Raw genomic sequence first — 21,642 nt, 5'->3', positions numbered from 1 at the left:
CAAGGCTGAGAGAAAGTTTACCTTGGGAAGCGTTTACACAAATTGTCTCTCCAAATGCTGTGCTGCGACAGATTCATCTCACAGATCTGCAGTGAAAGGCAAGCGGGATGTAGGTGTTGTTTGTTTTTCGCTGATCTTCTCCTCATCTTTTCGCCCTCTCACCCCCTCCTTCCATGTCGGAGAGGGCAAGCACAGACAGGGAGTTAAGGGAAGCACAGGAGGAGTAGGAGGAACAGAGAGCTGCTTTGTGTCTCTGTCTCTTTGGAGCTCTGTCTGTGGAGGTGGAAGCGAGTTGCTGCTCCTTGGTTTAGGTTTATGTCTGTGGTGGCATGTATGAGGCTGTGTCAGGGTCTGCGTCTTGCTGTGTATTTTGTGGTTGTGTCCATGTGTGGTGTGTTTGCCAGGCAGTGAGCTGACTGTATTTTTTGGCATGGTGCGTATAGATATCCGCTGGCGAGACTGGCATATCTCTCCTGTCGCTGGAGTCTGGAGAAGCCATCGAAGAGGATCTGATAGCAAAACCAATCCGCCGTTGCCTCTGTGAAGCGAAGTATACATGGCTGCGTGTGCATGTGAGCATGCGCCTTGTTCTCTTTTTATGTGGGTTTCTTGGAGTACACCCACATCATCCCACGCCATGCAGTTGTTTGAACAGAGAGAACTGCCAAAGCTGTGCCTGTTTAATGGATAGATGTGTTCTTTCTTTGGCGGCTTCTATAAGAAAAAGACATCCGGTACCTGCCCAGATTTTCCCTTGCACAGCCTGTCAATGTAATGAGACCAAACCCTGTGCCTCTGTAGGTCTGGTAAATGAAGGTTTTATGACCTTTGACACATACCTGCTCTCTGACTTATGGGAGTCACCATATTCCCACAGATAGACAAATTGCTTCAGACATTACTTGATTTACTTTCCAGTAAAACTTCCGGACCCGTGCCTCTGTCCGCTTGATCACTGTAACAGACTAATAGATAAACAGGCAAATGGGCTACAAGGTCTGCTAAAGTTAACGTTAAAGATAAAGCCAGCCAGGCCGTCTCGCTGACATTGTTACTGTCTGCCTTCTGCTGATTACCGCTGTGGTAAGTACAGGGTTCAGGCTAATTTTGAGGCTTTTAGCCACCTCAGCGCTAAAGGTCTCCTGCTCATATGACCTGCAGGCTACAGGCTCTTAAAGAGCTCTTAAAGCAGGTAATGTCACTTCCAAGTTCTTTTAACTATTAGCTTCTCCCTGACTCATGCTTAGAGGGCCAGGGCTGTGGAAGGATTATACTTCCTTGCCCAAAGCCCAGTCAAAGAAGAAAAAAAGGTTAAACTACAGGTCACTGATTAGGAAGCATGACAGATCAAGTGTTGGAAGTGTTTTAGATTCAGCTTCCTTTGACTGTTATCCTACAGTCTAATATCTGGGTGTGGAGATGGAGAATGATGCGCGTTTCCTAAAAACAGCTCATTTCCTATTCCTGTGCTACATTTGGGAAACTCCAGACTCACTTTGTCTTTTCCTTGTGGCAGCAGCAGCAGTAGCAATTGCCAATTAATGGTTTTAGGAAAGGACACCTTCCAGCACTCAGCCTGCATCTTCTGACCTAACCTATTTGGTTGATGTCAGTTCCCTTAATACAAGCATGCAGATCCTGCCGTAAGTTAAAATGCCAACCTGACAAATGCCAAATTTCTAATCTTGTCTCGTCTGTATGAGATATAGTGTACCAGTGAACGTTTTGTGTTCATTTTCAAGTTCAGAAATGGTCTCATAGAGGAACAGAGAACAATATTTGTTGGTGTTTGTGTTATTAGTGAAACTTCTTTTACATCCCCTTTAAATAGATATGATAGGCAGATCATGTGCAACACTAGAAATTTTAACATCTATGATAACATTATGAGATATTTCCTATAAATCTGCTGTATGTGGAAAAATATTGAAAGAGAAACAGGAACTTGTCTTGGGTTATGCTTTCTCTTCTCATTGGGATATGAAGAATCTCAGCAATATCCAGACCTTGACACTTCCTCAAAAGGAAGTGTCCCAAAATGTACGACCGCAAAGAGTAAAGCTATTCTTAACTCTTACTAAAACATCTTGTTGACCTTTAAAATGCCCTTGAAAGTCTGCATACTCACACACTTCTCAAGTCTGCCACATGTATAAATGCTATTCTCACAAAAAGTTGCAATTTATGTGCTCGAATTTTGCTTTTTTTATGGCATTTTAGTGTACCGGAAGCAAGCTATAGGGGCTTGATTGTCCTTTGTTCTCCTCTAGCTCATGTCAGAAAGATTAAAGGCACAGGAGAGTCTAATTTCTCATTGTACAATGAGCAAGAAAACGACGGCTTGAAATTAACAACGTTGGCATGATGGTAACCTCAAGGTTAGCGATGCCGGCCTGTGAGTCACTGGTCCACATTTTGAAAATCTGCTCACTATCCTGAAGCAAAGTGCCGACCCCATCTGTTTCCGTGGTGCCTGATAACCCACGGTGCAAGACTGTGTAAGCATCGGGCGAGTGTGAGCACAGGGTCTTGGGTAATCTCGCTCATGAGAGTTCAAAAGCATGCAGAACACACAACCAAGAGACTACGCACTCGACCAATCCCTCAATGCTGCCCATTGGCTTAAATAATAACATGATTAAGATCTAAGGTGCAGACTTGTTGTGGTTGTACAGCCCCTGTGTCTGTCTGTAGAAGCATTTGGTCCAGGGCACATCTGCATCTGGATATGCCATGATGAGGACACCTGCTTTAGGCATACACAAGCACCGGCCCTGTGTTACCGCGAAAACAGCCCTGACCGACATTGTGGGTTGGAGAGGCTCAGGAAGCTGAAGTGAAGAGAGGTTCAAACTTGTGCTATTTTCCACTGTTTTTGTGGAGAATAGTTTCTCGTAGTTTGTTCCCTAAAGTCATGGCCAAAGTCTGGGTATCTGTTTTCCATATAAGCCAGTACGTGCTGCCGTTTCGTTTATTGAAATATGGTATGCTGTCTTCCAAAGATGCAGGGTGAACCGGCAGGTGTTGCCTTAGGGTTAGGGTTAGGGTTAGGGTTAGGGCACACACTATAACGTCACTGTAAATTTTGGAATTCATGGAGCCAGTTACGCAGGTGTTGTTCTCCTTAGAAAGCCTAGACTTCCCTCGGCTTCACCACCCTCCAGTGGTATTCGGTTACAGCCAAATCAAGTATTGCAGGTTTGGGTACCTGGAGCAAGACTTGACTTGTTGAATTGTCTATGCTGGTGTGCACACACGTGCTTGTGTTATGCAGGTGTGTCTACATGAACGTCTTTCCCACATGAGGGCATTGTTAAACACACCATCCACTGTTTCTGTAGTCAACTGACCTTTCTTCTCCATATACAGATCTTGTTTTACCTTTCTAGTCCTCACAGTTCATATGCCACTGTGTTATTAAGTGACTGGTCTGACGTTGACATTTGACTCTCTCTTGTCTCTCTTGCTATTTTTTTTAGGAGAAACAGGACCCAAGTAGCACATCGCTGCAGCTCCGTACTGAGATCCAGGTAGGCAGAGAAAATGTGTGCACTAAAAGTAAGCTTTCCGCTGTCAGTGTTACACTTTGGCTAAAACATCAATCTGACACCTGTCTCCTTCTCTCTGTCCTCAGGAGTCATTAGGCTTCAGCAGTGAGGTGTCCACTCCAGAAACCGACAGAAAGTAAGTTTTCCTCCCCCCCCCCTCTACTTTATCACTGTAACATGTGGCCGGAGCCAGTGTGGAACCATGAAATATGCTCGGATTGAAATGGATGTCTGTTGCATGTCAAAACAAGCGCAGCCTGCGTCTGGATCGCATCAAACCGTACACGCCTGCACACAAAATCGTGGATCACGCTTAGTGTTTCGGCGTGTTTGCAGCCAAAGACGGCGAGAGGCGAATGGAAAGACACGCACCTCCATATGCAGCTCATGTGATTGATAGACCTATCATGTGATGGCTTGTACAAAAGGTCTCTGACCTCACTCATGGGGAGTAGAGGTCAGCTCCTCAGGTGGAAAATGCTAACTCTGTGGATAAGTGTGGAGGTGTGTGCAAGGCCGTATCATCGACCTTTGATTGTACTTTTATTTGAATATACACTAAATTAGTGGCAATACATAATCTTTCAGCAATATAGGAAGAGATTTAGAGCTGGAAACAACAGCTTTTTATTTCATTTGGTATCGTGTCAACAGATTACAGTGTAATTTTTATATTTTGTTTAACTGCATGCAAATACGCCTTACTGCATGATCATGAAGTTCACTTATTAACAAGTTATATCTATTTTTTTAATTCATTGTGAGGTTGCCAAGCACCTGCTGCAGGCTAAGGAAGATGTCAGTGCTTGTAATGATGACATAACAGTCCCTAACTAATAAAACACGACCTAATTATCATTAAGATGAGTGGATATCAAGGAAATCATCCCTCGACAGGCGTTGACATCACACACATGCCCGTAGTCGGTCCCGTAAGCTCACATCCCCGCTGTGGTTAAAGGAAAACCACTGACTGCTTCCTTCGGCTGACCTGCTCAGTCCAGCAGCCGCTCTCTGTTCTCTGCTTCCTTCCTGCCTTTGTGTCCAGCAGCGGGGGGGGGGAGGGGGGGCGGCAGAGAGGGTGATGGCCAAATGATTACAGCGAAGGAGCATGGACGAAAGAGCAGGATGGAACCGTGCATGGGTGGGGTTCCTTTTCACTGGTTCCTGTAAAGCAAAGTGTGTGTGCGTGTTTTCACATCACTGCATTTTGCGCGTATGAAAGCCCTCCCCCATGGCCCACCATGAGATCACTGTTATACACATTTAAAGCCATTAAAGCTGCTCTGCAGCACAGCTCTGTAAATGCCCCCACTGTCAAACACAATTAGATTCACTGCAGTCCCTTCACAGGCACTGGGTCTGTTTGATCTCCGTTAAGTGAGACCAAAAGTCAAGATCAAGAGACGGATCATTGATTGAGTGTATATTCACATGTTTCCTCACAACAAGATGACAAATCCTCATTGCCTATGAAGACGAGCTGTAGTGGAGAAACCACGACATGTGAGGCAGCGCCAAAGGTGAAATAAATCTCACCTTTATCTCCGATTTCCCAAACTTTGTGCGTTTGTTCTTCGCCATCACCCCCGCGTGACCCTCCCCAGTGGAACGACCACGTTCACGTGACGAGCACGTGCGGCAGAGGAAGCGCATACCACAGACATGAACTCTTCTCCCATGGCTGTATATGTTGCACAGACAAATGCTGAGGATGATGGGAACCAGATGCCAAATTTCGAATGACGTCTCTCTGCTGTTCGAGAGAGTCCCAGAAAGAGCCCCTATCTGGGCTTTTCTCTCTCCTCGTCCTGTCAGCCTGGCTTCTTTCTGGCCTGCATGCCTCACATGCTTTCTCTGGCAGCCCACCTCTCATACACATTCACACTTTGTCTCACCGCGAGTCTTTCGCTTAATCTCTAATGGAACATTCACCCCTCTCTTCACCTCTGTCATTTCCACTCTTTCTTCTGCCTGTGTCTCAGAGAACAAACTCCATTTCTGGTGTGAACTTTCGATATGAGGAGCTTTGTATCACCTTTATCTAATTAATGACTTCTGGAAAGTTTTTACGCCGAGGGACAAAGCGTCCCCCATTTGAAGCCTTTTTTTTTTATCCATTCTTCCAGCTGCCATTGCCAGCCCCTCTCCTGTCATTCACCCCAGCTCTGTTCTCTATTACATTGCCTATTGTCCACTTGCTGCTGTTGTGAATGGCTTTCAGGTGTAGTGATTTATCATGTGCAGGCAGAGTGACAGACAAGCACCCCTCCATTCGTCACGACACATTCCTCACAGCCTCCCACACATGCACGTTCACGTGCACGGCTGCGGACATCCCCATCATCACCTCTCTGCAGGACAATAGCACCCAGGGGAGACTACCCAGACTCCATCTTGGAATGTGCCACCCCTCTGCCTGTGCGTCTCCTCAGCACTCTGTTGGCAGGAGGTGGGCACCGCTCCCATAATGTCTGGTATGCAAGTGGCGATGACAGAGTGCTCTCAGGGGCCTGGAGGGTTCAAGCTGGGGACTTCCTGTTTTGAAAGGTGATTGATTGGTGGGTATTGTTATAGAGAGCGGGCAGCAGGCTTATCAGTAAGGTTAACGGCACAGGCAAATGGATCTTGATGAAAGCATACATGCGCACAGACGCAAGATTTAAATACTTAATTATTGGCTCTAACTGGGTTTGTAAGATTGTGAATTTACAGGCAGTTGCGCTACTGAAAGCCCAGCTTATGCAACTTATAATCAGATGGAAATGTAAGCCGTGCCATGTGAAGAATCTGTTCAGAACAACAGCACCATGTTGGAAAACTTAAGTACGGTGTCAGCACATTTACCACTTGTAGCTGAGTGTTGCAGCCCTCATGGAACTGCTTGCTTCTGAGAGTGTGTGCATGACAGGAAAATGCATCCACAAGCACTAAAGCGTGTTGTTATCTATACAACTTTCTATTGTCCTGCCATATGATAATCCGTCTTCCCCCTCCATGTGACTTGTTACCTCTTTCATGACCCCTGCGGAGTTCATCCCTCTGCTCTTCCTGTGGACGCTGCCACCGTCACACAGGGTCGCTGCCTTTCATTGTCTCTCCTGGTACACAGGAGATCCCCTCGCTCCAGGTGGCCAGCACTGTAGTCACTCCAAAACACAGTATACACACATACACGTGTGCAATGCTGTGATTTATGCTGAGCGCAGTACAAACCGCTGGTAAGAAGCCAAAATGGAGACGCACAGCTGTGTGTCCAAATCTTGCTGTGTGCCGGTTTATCATCTCTCCTGGACAGCAGCTCTGTCATACAGGATAAGGGCTGTGCTAGACTTGTGATCCATGCTGTATCATGTGATGGCTGCTTACACAATCATCACGTATTCAGTCATCTCATCCAACACGTATGCCACGTATTTTCTCCCAAATAACTTGCGTTACATCTAGTGAAGCACCGAATTTGAATTTGGATATCTGCCGACCGGTTTTTAATTAAAAAATTGTATGCAACAAATAAATACATGAATATGAATTTGCTGAGCTGTTACTTATTATTAAAATAATAAATAATTGAGCACCAGGACCTTGAGAAATAAACACAGCTGCAAACAACAGTAGGAAAGTCCCAGTCTATACACATGTGCATACCTTGAGTTGCATTATCAGCAGCGGCCCTCATGTTCCATAATGCTTAGTTCTGCTTATGGTGGTTTAGCGTTTGTTACCGTTGGATCCTTGCATCCCTAGTTACATCTCTGCGGTCGTACCATATGTTGAAACATGTCTACAGCTTGAACATGCTCATAGCTTCAGTGGTATTAGCCCATGTTTGAAACACTGTCACGGTGCAGAGGTATCATGAAAAGAAACTTCCACCTCTCCTCCATAAGTTCAGCCAAAGTTAAGACACTGTACTTGTAATTGTTCAGAAAATAGAAAGGTGGCTTATGCTAATAAGATGAAAAGCAGTTAAATGTCCCCCATTCAATGCAAAGAACAGAGCTGAAATAGAAAGGCATCCCAAAGATTTAAGGTTAAACCAATTAAGTTGCCGAGCCACACAATGCCTGGACTGACACACTCTTTGAACGACATTCAGGCGCTTTAAACGTGTGCGAGCGCGCAGATGTGTGTGAGTGCATGCATGTATGCGCTGCATGGGAGGTTAATTTATAGAGCATGGGGAGGGGGAGGGGGAGCAGTGCCACCACAGAAAAGCTTCTATTGAGTGAGTTCTATTAGCATTAGCTTTGGCCCTAGCCTATCTGAGAGGGGGATGAACAGGGGGGCAAACCATACAGGCCTCCATTCAATTAGCATCTCATTATGTTGCCATGGCAGCCGGGCTTTAAGCCGCGTGAAGATTTCCCATTGCACCAAGAGAGGGCTTATGTCTTAACACACATCTGAACACGTATGCACACACACGCACACACGGGCATACAGACACACGCACACATGCAGCCACTGGAGAGGGAAGTGACCCGTTCATCTTGTTTTGATCCTGTCACACACTTTCGCATTGCTTCCCTGGCAGCCACCTGTCTCTCTGCACGGCTCAGCAGCTGCACGCCCATGTGCACCGGGCTCCAATCATAAAGGGTGTGTCGATGTGTGAAAGTGTGCGACGGTAAAAAAGAGTGAGACAGCTATTACTTTAGTAGAGAGCTTTACTTAATAGGTCTCTGAGGCTCTCAACTGGACACATTTGTCGTTTTTATCTCTCCATTCCCCCCCATGATTTATTCCCTTTTAATTGAAAGGACAGAGGAGCTTGCATGGAGCGGTCACCACCGCTCACGCACGCATGAACACACCTGTAGGGCGTTACCCACACACACATAATCCACCCCGAAGCTTTGCTCCCTCTTCACCCTCAGCCCACTCAGCCCAATCTGAAAACAAAGTCTCTCCGTCTGTGAAGGCTCCAGCAGCTCCTCTGAAACATATTGCCACTGATGTGGTTTCCCCCTCCTCCAGAACAAGAGCGAGTCAGGCCTAACGTGCCTACTGAAGCTGCTCGATTGGAAGCTGAGCGCAGTTCATGTGTCACAACGAGGAGCTCTGGAGTTGTTATTTTCTCCCCGTTAGCTCTGATTATTTAGGAAGGTTTACAGACATGTCAGGACTCAGTTATTTTCCATCTCTCGCTCTCGTATGCCTTCTCTCTCTCTTTTCCCACTCTTCCCCCTGTCTTCCTCGTGACTGTCTATCCTGTGGAGGGAAGTGGAAACACAAACAGGCTGAGTCTGCCCTGTGGTTTCTCCTCCTCCTCCTCCTCCTCGTCCTCCTCCCCTCAGTCTCTCCTTCTGTTCCTCTCTTCCTCGACTCCATGCTTTCCCTCTTCACTTTCACATGGCTGCTCTGTCTTTTTCTTCCTCTTGTTGACCTTCCTCGTTTCTTTACTGCTTCATAAACATCTTCATCTGACCCTCTTGTTTTTCCAACAGGGATGTCATTGTCTATGTCATCTCTCCTCTCCTCCACCTTCTCCCTCTTAAGCCTCAGGAGCCTGGTTTGCTGTCACTTAAGTACCACCACTGACCCCAAGTGGTGAGCAGACAGAACTGCAGCCCCCCCTTTGCCAAAAATGAACATGCATAAACAGTTGCAGGGTGTTGAAACACTGTGGATGACAGAGACTTTATGATGAGGTGTGGATTTTTTTTCTAATTTTGACTTCTTTACTCTTTTTCTCCCAGAATGCCCCTGCACAAATCAAGCTCTGAAGATGGATCTGGAGGTAAGTTCAGATGCATTTTCACATTTACTGTAGCAAGAAATGGGGGAGTTTAAGGCAAACTTGGCCAGAAACCATTCAATATGATGGGAATCTTGGTGTGTGTAAGGTGAATGTTTCCCACCATGTGACTGACCCTGCCCTCCCTTTAGGTAAATGGGACAATAAGAAGAAGAACAAATCTTTTTGGCAGAACTTCCGCAAATCTCAGCACAAGCCAGTCATGCGTCAGACATCCAAAGGTTTGTTCTTGTTCATTTTTCTCATCTGCTGTACTTGAACAGCCGTTGCCCCAAGCTTGACCCTTCCCTCTGTGGCCCTGTCCACCCCTCAGGAGAAGACATAGGCTACGTGGCCAGTGAGATCACCATGAGCGACGAAGAGCGAATCCAACTGATGATGATGGTGAAAGAGAAGATGATCACCGTTGAAGAAGCTCTCGCTCGGGTAGGAAGCTCCACTGACTTCCTGTCTCACCTGTTGCACCTCCCTCCCCCACCCTCCCCTTCCCTTAGCACTGCCGTTCTGTAGCTTCCCTTCAACCCCCAGATCCCCTGACCTCCCCCTGGATTAGTCTCCAGCCTTCCCCCACTTCTGCTCCATATTCCCACCATAGTTCTGCCTTACTAAAACGACTCACTCCTACTAACATGTACAGGGCCCCGCATTTTAACCCTGCATTGTCCTCCGCACACACACACACACACACACACACACACACACACACACACACACACACACAAAGTCCTGACGATTGGTTTCTAGAGGTTCAAGAGTCTGGGGATTTTAGGATGTGAGCTCATGCAGTGTGTGTGGGTGTGTTATTCAGGTCATAATTGCTGGATTGGTGGTCATAGTAACTCAATAGCCCCATCTGTTGGCGGGGATGCTCTGGTGCATTGTGGTTTTTCTCTCTAGATGGACATGGTGGATGATTACTTGGCTTTCTTTTAAATTGCATTTCTTTTCAATCAGTTTCTGGTGATGGTTTTTTATCTACTTCTTCTTCTTCTTCTTCTACTTCTTCTTCTCTCTTCCTGTCAGTCATCTCCTGTAATGCCTTGCTCATGGGTAGCATGACTGTCCAGCAGCATTTGAGTGCTGGATTGCTCTCAACAAGGCAGATGTTAATCATCCTCTTACCCCTTTTCCCCCCTCAGAACATTGATTTTCTTTCAGCTGATAGCTTGATCCCAGCTTCTCGCACTTTGTGATTGACACTCAGTTAAACCAATCAATGATCAGCCTTCTTGGATGGTTCATTTGACTTCTTCTTGTGCTTGTGTGTCTTTATCTAGTGTGTCACTGATCAATATCATCATATTGCTTTTTATTATTGTCAGTATACTGGTATGTTGTATGTGTACAGGGATGTAGTGGAATATAAAGCTAACAGTCAATCTCCAGTCACCTTTTGTATTGATGGTGTAAGACTTATTTCTGCTCAAAAAGGCAGACATAAATCTTCATGCTAAAAAGTCATATTACACAAATTAAAGATGGCAATTTTCAGGAGTGTAGTGGCATTTTAAAGTAATTTGATGCTTTGCATAAAACATATCAGACTTTATTTTAGTGTCTGTTTGCATGAACATCAGCAAACTCGGTTTACAGTACACACTTTTTTATTTACCACTACATCGCTGGTTGAGTCCTTCAGCATGCTCGGTGAGAGTGGGTGGCCCCGCCCTGTTCCTCTGCCTCTCTAAACTCTTCTTCTCCACGTAGCTGAAGGAGTATGAGCGCAGCAGACAGTCCAGCAGTACTGACACTGCAGAGTGGACTGACGGATCTGCAGCCAATCTAAACCAGTCCTCAAACTGCAACGTAAGTACACCCCCACCCCATCACCCCCGAATCCCTGACCTCTCCCCTGTACTCTACCTCCCTTTAACACTCTCACCCTGACCACTCTCACCTTTAAGTTTTGATTTCTCAGCCATGGAGGACGACCGTTGTTGTTTCTGACACGTGTGCATGGATGTGTGTGTTTATGCAGATGTAAACGACTGTAAGGCCACTAGTTCCCAGCTTGATTTTAAATGCAATCCGCCTGTTGACTTTCCTCTTTCTAAAGACAGCTGTATGAATCAGTGCATAAACTACCTTCACTCAACCTTTATCTTGCTTTCCTCTCTCTTTTTCTCTTCTCTCTTGGCACCTCCTTCATTGGCCAAACTGCAATACATCCGCCTGTGCACATGCGTTTTCTCCATTGTGTCATGTGCATCTTAATGGGTGTTACCTCTCAGAGTATTGGTTTTCTGTGGCTGCGCTCATGAATCTGAGCTATATGCAATATGTTGCAAGTCCTCTTTCGTGTTTTATTCATCAGGTTAATCCTTTCATGGGCATCTCATTTGAAGCATTTCCTCAACAAAGTCAAAATTGGCTGCCGCAGTGATGAGGAAATTGTGTTATGGAAATTTAGGCCGGGTCTGTTTCCATCAATCAGCAGTAATTGTAATTTGCGGAAAGCCAAGTAGGGAGTCACAAAAAATCTACCCAACACCCATTGCAAGCTTTTGTTGGCAGTGACTTTGTCAGCTGTGATCCATGCGCAGACGGCCTCCAAACCTTGAGACCTTCCAGGATTCTTTGTGTCGTGGAGCTGCAGCTCAGGCAATTTTCAGCTGTTGATAATTGACATCTGTTCGTTGCAGTTTGTAGACAGTCAGTCAGTTCTCTCAGTCGTGTGTTTGTCATATGTTGACATGCTTTTCCTTTTTTTTTTTTTTAAATCTAGGTCAGCTCTGATGCAGATTCACAGTGGTGATGGCAGCTTTTCATTAGTTTCGTACTGTATGGCATCATATGGGAATAGGGTGCAGTCATACCGTCTCACACACTGACCCACTTTTTGCAGGAAGTGAGTTTATCCAAACACAAAAATTCCAAGTACTCCGAAAATAATTCCCAGCACATGTGAGTTATTGCTGGTTTGCAATGAGCTACTAATTCCTGACTAAACAGCACTGACATTTTCAAAGAGCAGTCTCTTGCATTTCCTCTTATTACCTTTGTGCATGTGCATTTCATGTTCTTATTGTTTAAATAAATGTAAGGTTGACCCTACAGCCCTCAGACAGATTTACACCCAGGGGAGGAATACATTTCTATAATCACAATTTCTTTCAAGCGTACAGTTATGCTTCAGTGACGGATATGCTTGAATCTTGCACATTCATAGCTGCCCAGGTGACTATTAATCAGTGATTTATCTAAACCAGGAATAAGGACTCATGCAGAATAGTTTTCTCACATCGTATTCCTCTTCTGCATAATGATCAATGACCTTCCTTCCATATGAAAAATTACGCCATGCATAACCTCAGCTCTGCCTGCCGTCTGCTTGTTTGATGTCTGAATTGTGCACAAGTTCCCCCGGTCATTGTATCAGTCTGTCAACCCTCACATTACCCCCCTCTGGTGGCAGCTGCTCACTTCCTGTGGGAAGATTGATTTGGGGGGTTTGCAGACCAGGGAGATGGAAGAGAAGAGTTACTGAAGAAGTATTGTTTTGAGGAACACACAACTTGGCTCTGGAGGCTGTGAACAAATGCAAGAGCTGGAGGCAGAGAGGAAACAAGGGAGAGAGGGATAGAGAAGATAAAGACTTCGCACTTTCCCCCAGGCCCTGAAAAGCGGGGAGTTCTGTATCTCTCCTTGCCCCCAGTTCCAAAATTGGCTTCCTCAGGAAGTACTGCTAGTCTGCTGGGGCCTCTATTGGTGTCACACACTGCCCCCTCTCCCCTCCAATGAATGGAATTAGGTCATTCCCAAATTCAAATAGTTAACAGTTTTGCGTGCCTGCCTTCTATATACAGACATGTGAATGTACAGTACATGCTTGTTGCCGACATATTGGCTGTCTACAATCTTTGGCCGCTCTGTGCCTTCCTCTGATGCTGTCTTCCCCTGACGATCGGAGGCCACATTCCAGGACTGGCCATTAGCGATGTTGGGGCCAAGGCAGGGTCAGAGGGCCTCAAATGCTGGGATTGTTCTCAACGCACAACACGCCTTTTCTCTGCATTTTCAAACAGTCCCTCATTCCTCGGAGCCAAACTCCAACCAACAGACTGCATTTGTATCTGCCAGCATGTGCACAGGGGCACAGATATTATTTTGGATCGTGCATGCGTGAGAATGTGGTCGGCACACTATGGATTCGCGGCACCCGCTCTTGCCAACCTCTTGGATGTTAACACAGAAAGCGGTACGCTGCCGTTTTAAATCTGGTGAGTTTTAAGGCACGTTGGTGATTGAGTTCGATTGTTTCTTTCATGATTGCCCTGTTCTGTTTTTGTGGTGTGGGATGACAGAAAGATTTTGGTCTTTGATATGAGGATGTTGGTTTGTAGTTTTCTAAGTTTAACTGCATCTCCAAAAACATGGGAACGACCCTCAAAGTCATTTGAGAAGCCAAGTGGCAATTATGGTGATGGAATTGTTGTTTTGGCCTTGTTTTCGACGGCGGCCTTTCAGTCCCGCTTGATTCATGACCTCCTATGTTTGGCTTTCTTTCTGTGTGTGTATCTTTTCCCCTGTTTATCTGGTCATTTGCATGGGTGGTGGTGTTCTTTAGAACCGGGTTAGGACTTGTATATCGTAGTCACCTCTTTATGGTCTCCCACTCCTTTTCTTCATCTGTCACACAAGAAGAACAAATCATGTGGGTTGTGCTGCAGATAGTCATCCCCCACATATCCGAGTCCGACAAGTGACTTCATGTTTTTGTTACACCTCTCAATAATAGTTATTAAGAGGAACTAAGATAGAGGAGTCCAACCTTTGGTAGTCTCACTCATCTCACAGTCTTTCTGCTGCCTCTTTTATCATTCATCTCGGACACAGACTTGTTATTACATGACGTTCACTGAACCTAATACGCTCAAGCATCGTCCAGAGCAAATGGAAAGTTGAAGGAGTCACTGCTGAAGCCAGAACTGTGTGGTTCAGTTGAGGGTTTGTCAGGGAGGATTGGGCTGAGGGACAGTCATTTCATGGCTTTTCAGAGCCTTTTTCTGCAGTTTCAGAGCTTGCCAAATGAATGGCTGTACCCTAGCTCTGGTATGCTGGCCTGATATGACAGAAGAGCTAAATGTTGATCATTTTAAAAGTGGTGAAGTGGAAGCAAAGGGAGGAAAGATTGATAGAGTGGACCCGCATGATGCCGCATAGATTAATGTGTTTCTTTTTCCAACTTGGCAATGACTCGTGAGCACGCCAGCAGCAATCAGAAGGTCAGGATGTTGCTAAGGTGGTTTGGTGCCATCAAGGATTTGCGGACAATGTCAGATCGGTTAATCCAACCAAGCCGCAGTTGTTAACATCCCTAATGCATGTCAGCAGCCTCTGAGCCAAGCCTGTGGTCTAAACAGCGAGAAAGCGGTTTCTTCCTTGTTAGCTTTAGAGCTGGAGGAGAAGACTGCATTTTATCAGAGACAGAGAGCTGAGCCCTGCAGGGCTTTTCTGTCTGGCGCTGTGTATGTGAGCGTGTGCTCACGCACGTGTGTCCCTTTGCAAGCAATGCAGTCAGCCTTGACCGTGGAACTGGCGGGATGCGAGCAGAGTGGTCGGGTTGCTGTGGAAACCAGTGGCAAATAGAAACAAATTAAGCTGTTGGAGCACCATGATGATGATGGTAGTTCCCGCCAGACAATCTTTAGGCTCATCATCATCATCATCATCATCATCATCATCATCACATGGAGAGCATAGCGACCCATATATGCACACAGCTTGGGGAGTTTTTGTGTGTGTTTGGATTGGGCGTAGCGTCTGGTGTGTGTGTGTGTGTGTGTGTGTGTGTGTGTGTGTGTGTGTGTGTGTGTGTGTGTGTGTGTGTGTGTGGGTGTGTGTGTGTGTGTGTGTGTGTGTGTGTGTGTGCGCGTGTGAGTGATGAAACTGTTAGTGACTTTATTATTTGGTGTCTTTTCCACTCTACTAAACTGTGCAGAAAGTTTAAACGCTGTGGCCATCAATGGAGGGAAAATACTAGGATGCTGACACCCGTAACATACGACCAGCATCCATCATTTCCTCTGGAGTAAACGGCCTCTGAAGGCAACATAATGCACAATAGACCATTTATTGTAATGCTGATTCATTGTGTCATTCAGTTGTACCCATTTTATTGAATCGCTGTCTCATCTGGCTCATTATCCCAGTGCGTTTTTTTTCTGTGTTTACTATGAATGTGAACCACACACAATGCGGCCTTCCACCATCCCTCCAATCCTCCATTTCTCACCTCACTAACTTTGACTCCATCCTAAACAATGCCCCCAATCTGTTGCATCATAACAGCGTCTTTAAAATCTCAGAATGTGTTTGTCAATGTTTATTTTTTCTCATTACTTTCTATAATTCTGTTCCACATGCACTGATGAAATGTCATGCTGAGGAGGTTCCTCCTGCTTTTTCTAAAGGTTTATTTAACTGATATGCGTTTGACTGCCTGTCCCTTTTACTACATCATCCCTCCCTCTCTTCTCTCTCTCCCACCAGTCTCGTGAACAGTCAGACGATGAGCAATCAGAGGACTCCGTGAAGTTCAAGCGGCTTCACAAGCTGGTGAACTCGACACGCCGGGTCAGGAAAAAGCTCATTAAGGTGGAGGAGGGCAAAAAACATGGCTCTGAAGGTTTGTCACACCTGAGTTCCTTAGATTATCTTAAATCTGTGAAAACATTTGTATATATTAGCCATTTAACGTTCACGTGTTGTAATTAAGGTCTGTGTGTGAGGCATCGTACTTCTTCTTTAAATAAATGCTTGGATTACTTGTGACAACTGTACTTTGAAAATGAGTTTTAAGCAGTAAATTCCGCTGTTTGTCTTTACTTGAGTTAGTATAAAGTTTATAGTAACATGATTGTGGCCAACTGAGGGTTTTTGGAAATTAATGACTTGTTTTAAAAAGTAGGATTTTTTTTTAACATTCTCATCTGTCATGGGTTTTGCCCAATACTCAGACTTTAAGAATGTGTTTTGAAATCTTTGCTGGCTAGCTGTGGTTTGGAAAACCACAGATGGGTCATGGGACTATGCACAATCTGATGTCTAAATCCTCTAGAGTAAATGTTTCTGTCCTCCTCTTCTTTAGATTTTCTAAATCTGGAGTCACCTCCCACCTGTGAGGACAATGCAGCTCTCTATACAGGGGTCCTGAAGAAGCCCCCTTTGCCCCAGGAGATCTCCCTGCCCTCTCTCACCCAGGATCAGCTCTCTCTGGATGGAGACACAGACAGTCTGACCAACTCTCCTTCCTCCAGCAGCCTGGACACCTGGTCCGGACACAAGCTGGTCAAAACCTTCAGCAAGTCTTCCAGCACCCACGGCCTCATCCGACCCCCCAGGAGAACCCCAGTTGGCTCCGGGGGTCTGGGAGGCTCCGGCGTAGGAGGTAGTGGCTCTTCCTTCTCAGAGCTGGATGGCTGTGGATTGGACGACGAAGGAAAGCTGTCACGCTCCACAACCGACGGCGAGATGCGGAAGGCCCTGAGCTCCATCTCCCATGGGGTAAGTAACAACGAAGCTCTCTACGCCTACTATGGCCTCACCAAACCTCGCCCCAAACCCCACACCCAATCCCGCCTCCTGATATCCCTGGACGACGGACCACAAGGCAGCCCCAAACACCAACCTGCCAGCCGGCACCACGGCAGCTGGACGCACAGGAAACCTGACCCCAACTACGCTTACTCCACTAAGCACCTACTGTACCAACGCTCGCGCAACTCCAAGACCCCTGTCTCCCCTCTGTCTGTCACCCCCTCCTCCCCTGCACGCTGTGATGTAGCCAAGTCAAAAGGTTTTGGAAGTGGGGGAGGAGGCTGGGTGTTCCCCTCTCGCAGGCTGCGTGGTCGAACGGCTGTCAGTGAGCTGAACATCACCTATGTGGTAGAACGGAGCCTGTACGGTCACCTCAACTGGGCCCAGCTGGTCCGCCCAGTAACCCTCAGCCGCGCTGAGCGCCGCTGTCTATTGGAGGAGGACCGCGAGGCGGACAGGAAGTGGGCGGCCAGCGTAGACCGCTGCACCAAGCGGGTGCTCTTGCGCATCCAGCAGAAGTCTGTGAGTCTGGACCATGAGGTTTAAAATCGGCCGCCTCGTGTGAGCAGGACTCGGTGCTTCAAAGTTGCAGAATAGCTCAGGGGTTATAAGAAAAGGGACAGTAAACATACGAAACAAGACACATGCCAGGTCAAATTACCTCAGCTTATCCATTTAGTAGTGTGCATGAGAAATCCGCTGCAGCTGCAGAATAAGGCTAGGGGCTGGCATATCTATCACAGACCTAACTTCCCTGAGAAGAATGCCATCATCTCTGACCTTTAAGTGAATGCCTTTGGCTTTAAACGTTTTATTTTTTTTATTCCAGCTGAATATAAAATGATTGTGGAACGTGCAATGGGTCACTTGGGAGGTTAAGTTCCAACAGAGGTTTTCTCAGTGCCTTTCATAAATGTCAGACCCCCTGAAGGACACACACACACACAAACACACACACTCATCCAGTCCCACTGATCCCTGTGGACAAAAGAGATGTTGCACATGCTTGAAGCTGCTCATCCTTAGAACTGCACAGCACCTCAGAGACGTATTCAATGAATGGCCTTAAGTCAAGTTCAAGTGACTGAATGGGCTTTACGCTCATCAGCTGTCAAATTGATCTTGTTAGGCTGAGTATAGCAGCGAAAAAGTGGAAACAACAAAAAACAGGTAGAATACAGATATTACTATTTACTCATACCACAGTTAAGGTAAAATGCAAGTTTAAAACTTTGTCAACCAGCATGAAAACAGTCTCACCTGCTCCCCACATGTATCCAGATAGCCTGTGTATCAGCAGAAGGAGTGGCACGTGCTCTAGGTGGTGATATAGTGGAGCTATCCTGCAGCTTTGAGGGTACCTGAATCCTATCGTGTTCTAGTGAGTCACTGGAGGTCGTTTTCATCCAAAAACTCTTCGACTCCACTTTTTCTGTTGTTGCTTTTCGTGTTCTTTTTTGGCCTGTGCCTCAATGGTTGCAGATGTGATTTTTTTTTTCTCTCTCTCTCTTGAGTTGTTTTCCTTTCCTATAATTATCTTTTGAGAGACATTTTTTTTTTCTGGGTGCATGTCCATTCCATCGAACATCGCCATGACATTCAGAGTTCTTTTTGGACGTCTCTTCAAACATGTTTGTTCTCCAAACTGTGCTTTTTTCCTTCCTGGGAAGTTGTGATGTGGACTGCAGCTGTGGACATCTAATATAGAAGCTATTTTCTTAATGTGCAATACCTTCTCACATGGAGGACCTTCGGCCGGGGTTTGTGGGAGTTTAGTCGAGTAGTTTAGCAGTAATGGCTTTTGAAGCGATGGAGAAATGCCATGAAGTGCCCCACTTGAACTGAGTGTTTTTTGGCAGATGCATACGTGCATGTCTGTGTCTCCATGTTTGTGTGTGACCTACTGCAGAGATTAGAGAGAATTCAAAAAGTCAAAGTCAGTTCAGCGATAAGATCCTGGGTCTCTTTTTCCTCCCATGTCATAGCTCCCCTTTGTGTCTACCCCTTATCTTGCTCTCCTCTAAAGTCAAGAAAAAAAATCTCCATATCACCCCGTCCTCTCAGCAGAAACAGTTTACCCCCCCCCCCCGAAAATGTTTCTGATGAGAATAACATATTGTGAGCCCTAAGCAACCAAGCCTGTTGTGCATGTTTACATACTAAGCCCTTTTGCATTTCTCATAATAAACCACAAAACCCTTTGCATCAGGCTGAAATGCAATGAATATACATCCACTTGTAAAGTTACATATTTTACTTTGGCCACATCAAGGAAGTTTAATGTTAAGTTTAAAGTTTAATGTTCAAGTTCTAAAGCATATGAGCAGCTCGCTGCGTGCGCTCCACGGTCAGTATGACAGCTCATTTGCCTCGGACCATGCAGTAACTCGCACTTTTAAAGAGGAGCTCATATAACAGTTTGTGTTACATCATGTCTGTTGGCTGTCCACAATCCCATGTGACATCATGCCCCCGCTTATATACAAACCATATACCCATGTACATTAATCAAACTGTTGCCTGTGTTGTGCTGAGCATGAATCATTGTGAGTAGACCCTCAGTGGGTGTGGATGGGGAGTTCCTGTTACGCGACCCTCTGAATGCAGCTCATTTGACTTTGTCTTTTGGCTCCCCTGCAGAGAACATGCAGCTTCGGGGGCTTTGACCTGTCCAACCGTTCGCTTCATGTGGTCAACGCAGGCTCCGAGGCCAATGTAAGAGCTGGCATCTTGTGAAATTGGAAGAGGCTCTGAGGAGCGCAGGCGTGCACTCCCCTGTCACACTAAATCACCCCCTCTGCTCTGTTTCCTCCTCTTGTGTTTGTGATCTCCCTGCCCTTTGCCTTCTTCTTCCCTCCATCATCTCCTGCTTCTCTTGTCCTTCTTCTAATCACAGAATAAAGAACAGGAGGCTATCTACAGAGAAGTGGTCAAATCCCCCACTACGTCTCGGATCTCAATTGGCAAGAAGGTCAAGTCGGTGAAGGAGACGATGAGGAAACGCATGTCGAAGAAGTACAGCAGCTCCTTGTCTGAGCAGGTTAGACATAAATGCACTTGGACAGACACAGTCATGGATGCCATTTTTGATATTATTTGCAGAAACATTTCACATTGCATAGGTTTCCCTTGTTTTGGGACAAATGAGGCACATATAAACACAGTCAAACCTTAACTTTATTTACAGTGGAGCAGCTAACGCGTAAACAGTCTCTCAAATCCACACATTATACGTTTAATCCTAAACAGTGAGCCACCGCCGTTGTAAAGAAAGAAAAGCTCCCCATGTTCTGCAAACATTTAGAGGATGTTTTGCAGTGTAAGCCACATATTCTGTCCACAGGCTGTGAGTGGGTGGGGGTATTTGTGTTAGTTACAGAATAAACATAGAGCACTAAAACACACACTCACACACATTTGGATTTGCTCTGCTCTGGGCCCAGTGTGTAGGGTGGAGTGTGTGCTCCATGCTGAGCTCATGGAGTGATGCAAGTCTCCCCGAGGCTCGCTCTTAGGAAATGGTGACTTTAAGTGTGAGGGAGTATAATGGCCGTCTCATCTGCCGTGGCCTCATTTTTCTGGGCATCCAGTGGTTTTAACAGCGGCCCGTCCAGCCCTACGGTTTGATGTTGCCCTGCAGAATGTGTCATTACTGCACTGTTGAACATCTGTCTGTCATGGTGGTCTCAACACTGTGACCCACATAACCTGGCATGAGTCATTGAGCCATTGGTTGGGAAAGAGAGGAAAACTCCACCAGCGTGTCTCAACGACGGTCATTTTACGGACCACAATGCCACCTAGTGGATTACAGAAACAAGTGACACACAGTAGAGTCAGAGAGGCGTGTCGAGTACTGTGTGTTGTTGCCTCATTCTAAGAGATTTTATTTGAACAAAATCATAGTTTAAATGGAAGCCTTTCGATCCTGTTAATACTAGTTTATGCAAAAAAAGATACATGGGCCCTCATGAAGTAATAAACCAATTTAAAGGTGTACTTAAGACAGAACATTAGACAGCGAAGCATCTATCTTAACTGTAAACCAATTTGCTGCTAGTTACTGTGTGGCCGACTGGAAAGGCAAAAAAGAAACGGCTGTTATTCAGAATGATTTTATTGTTTCTTTAGGCAGATTTATGAGCTTTTGAAATGGGGGAAAAAAATCTTTTTAGTTATAGTTATAGATTTATAACTTTTATATGTGAACACATGTTTTTCAATAAATAATGGCACCCCCCCATCACTCTCCCACTTCCCTTTTCTTTGTTTCTTTGTCAACCTCTCCACCACACTTTCCCATCTCTCCCCTTCTTTCATCTCTTCACTGCACAACATTTTCTTTGTATCTTCCCCCCCTCATGTCCTTTGGTTGCCCCCCCCTCTGCATCTTCCCCTCTCTTTCTGTCTTTCAGTCCAGTCCTGATGGAGCCCCTGGCTCCCCTCAGTCCCCTCAGCCTGACACCGATTCTCTGGAGAAGCCGAAGCTTAAGGCCGGAGGCTCTGTGGAAAGTCTGCGCAGTTCACTCAGCGGACAGAGTTCAATGAGTAAGACAAGAACCGTTATTTTAGAAAAAGGAGCACCAGCTTTGTAAGACGGATATTTTAAATGGATTTCAGGGAGCAAACTGCATGTTTTTCTGTTGTTTTTGTGTAAACTATTGTATGCAATTAAAAGTACTGTAAATATTTACTTTGCATAGCTTAAATTGATGGCCTGTTGTGAGCATTGTGCAACACTAGATGGTGCTCATAACATTTGCTTGCTGTTGTGTATTTCAGATACATACAGAT

General features: G+C 45.8%; 1 protein-coding gene across 7 annotated transcripts in view; it reads left to right on the top strand.

The window, feature by feature from the left end:
• sash1a (SAM and SH3 domain containing 1a) overlaps nucleotides 1-21,642 on the top strand; it is a 166,309-nt gene that overhangs the window by 130,217 nt on the left and 14,450 nt on the right. For 2 of the 7 annotated variants that reach the window (XM_070986903.1, XM_070986905.1), the window contains exons 3-13: nucleotides 3,480-3,530; nucleotides 3,635-3,684; nucleotides 9,251-9,291; nucleotides 9,441-9,530; nucleotides 9,623-9,735; nucleotides 11,017-11,115; nucleotides 15,802-15,937; nucleotides 16,400-16,815; nucleotides 19,489-19,563; nucleotides 19,745-19,888; nucleotides 21,264-21,396. In XM_070986903.1, coding sequence (XP_070843004.1) covers nucleotides 3,480-3,530; nucleotides 3,635-3,684; nucleotides 9,251-9,291; nucleotides 9,441-9,530; nucleotides 9,623-9,735; nucleotides 11,017-11,115; nucleotides 15,802-15,937; nucleotides 16,400-16,815; nucleotides 19,489-19,563; nucleotides 19,745-19,888; nucleotides 21,264-21,396 — 1,348 coding nt within the window. Of the gene's footprint in view, nucleotides 1-3,479; nucleotides 3,531-3,634; nucleotides 3,685-9,250; nucleotides 9,292-9,440; nucleotides 9,531-9,622; nucleotides 9,736-11,016; nucleotides 11,116-15,801; nucleotides 15,938-16,399; nucleotides 17,371-19,488; nucleotides 19,564-19,744; nucleotides 19,889-21,263; nucleotides 21,397-21,642 lie in introns of all 7 variants that reach the window. The other 5 variants (XM_070986898.1, XM_070986900.1, XM_070986899.1 and 2 more) reach the window with 3 other exon arrangements.

The sequence above is a fragment of the Chaetodon trifascialis genome, chromosome 19 (genome assembly GCF_039877785.1).
Source record: "Chaetodon trifascialis isolate fChaTrf1 chromosome 19, fChaTrf1.hap1, whole genome shotgun sequence".
Classification (NCBI taxonomy): Eukaryota; Metazoa; Chordata; class Actinopteri; order Chaetodontiformes; family Chaetodontidae; genus Chaetodon; species Chaetodon trifascialis.
Note: the sequence above shows the minus strand (reverse complement) of the source record. Positions and strands in the feature narration are given on the sequence as shown.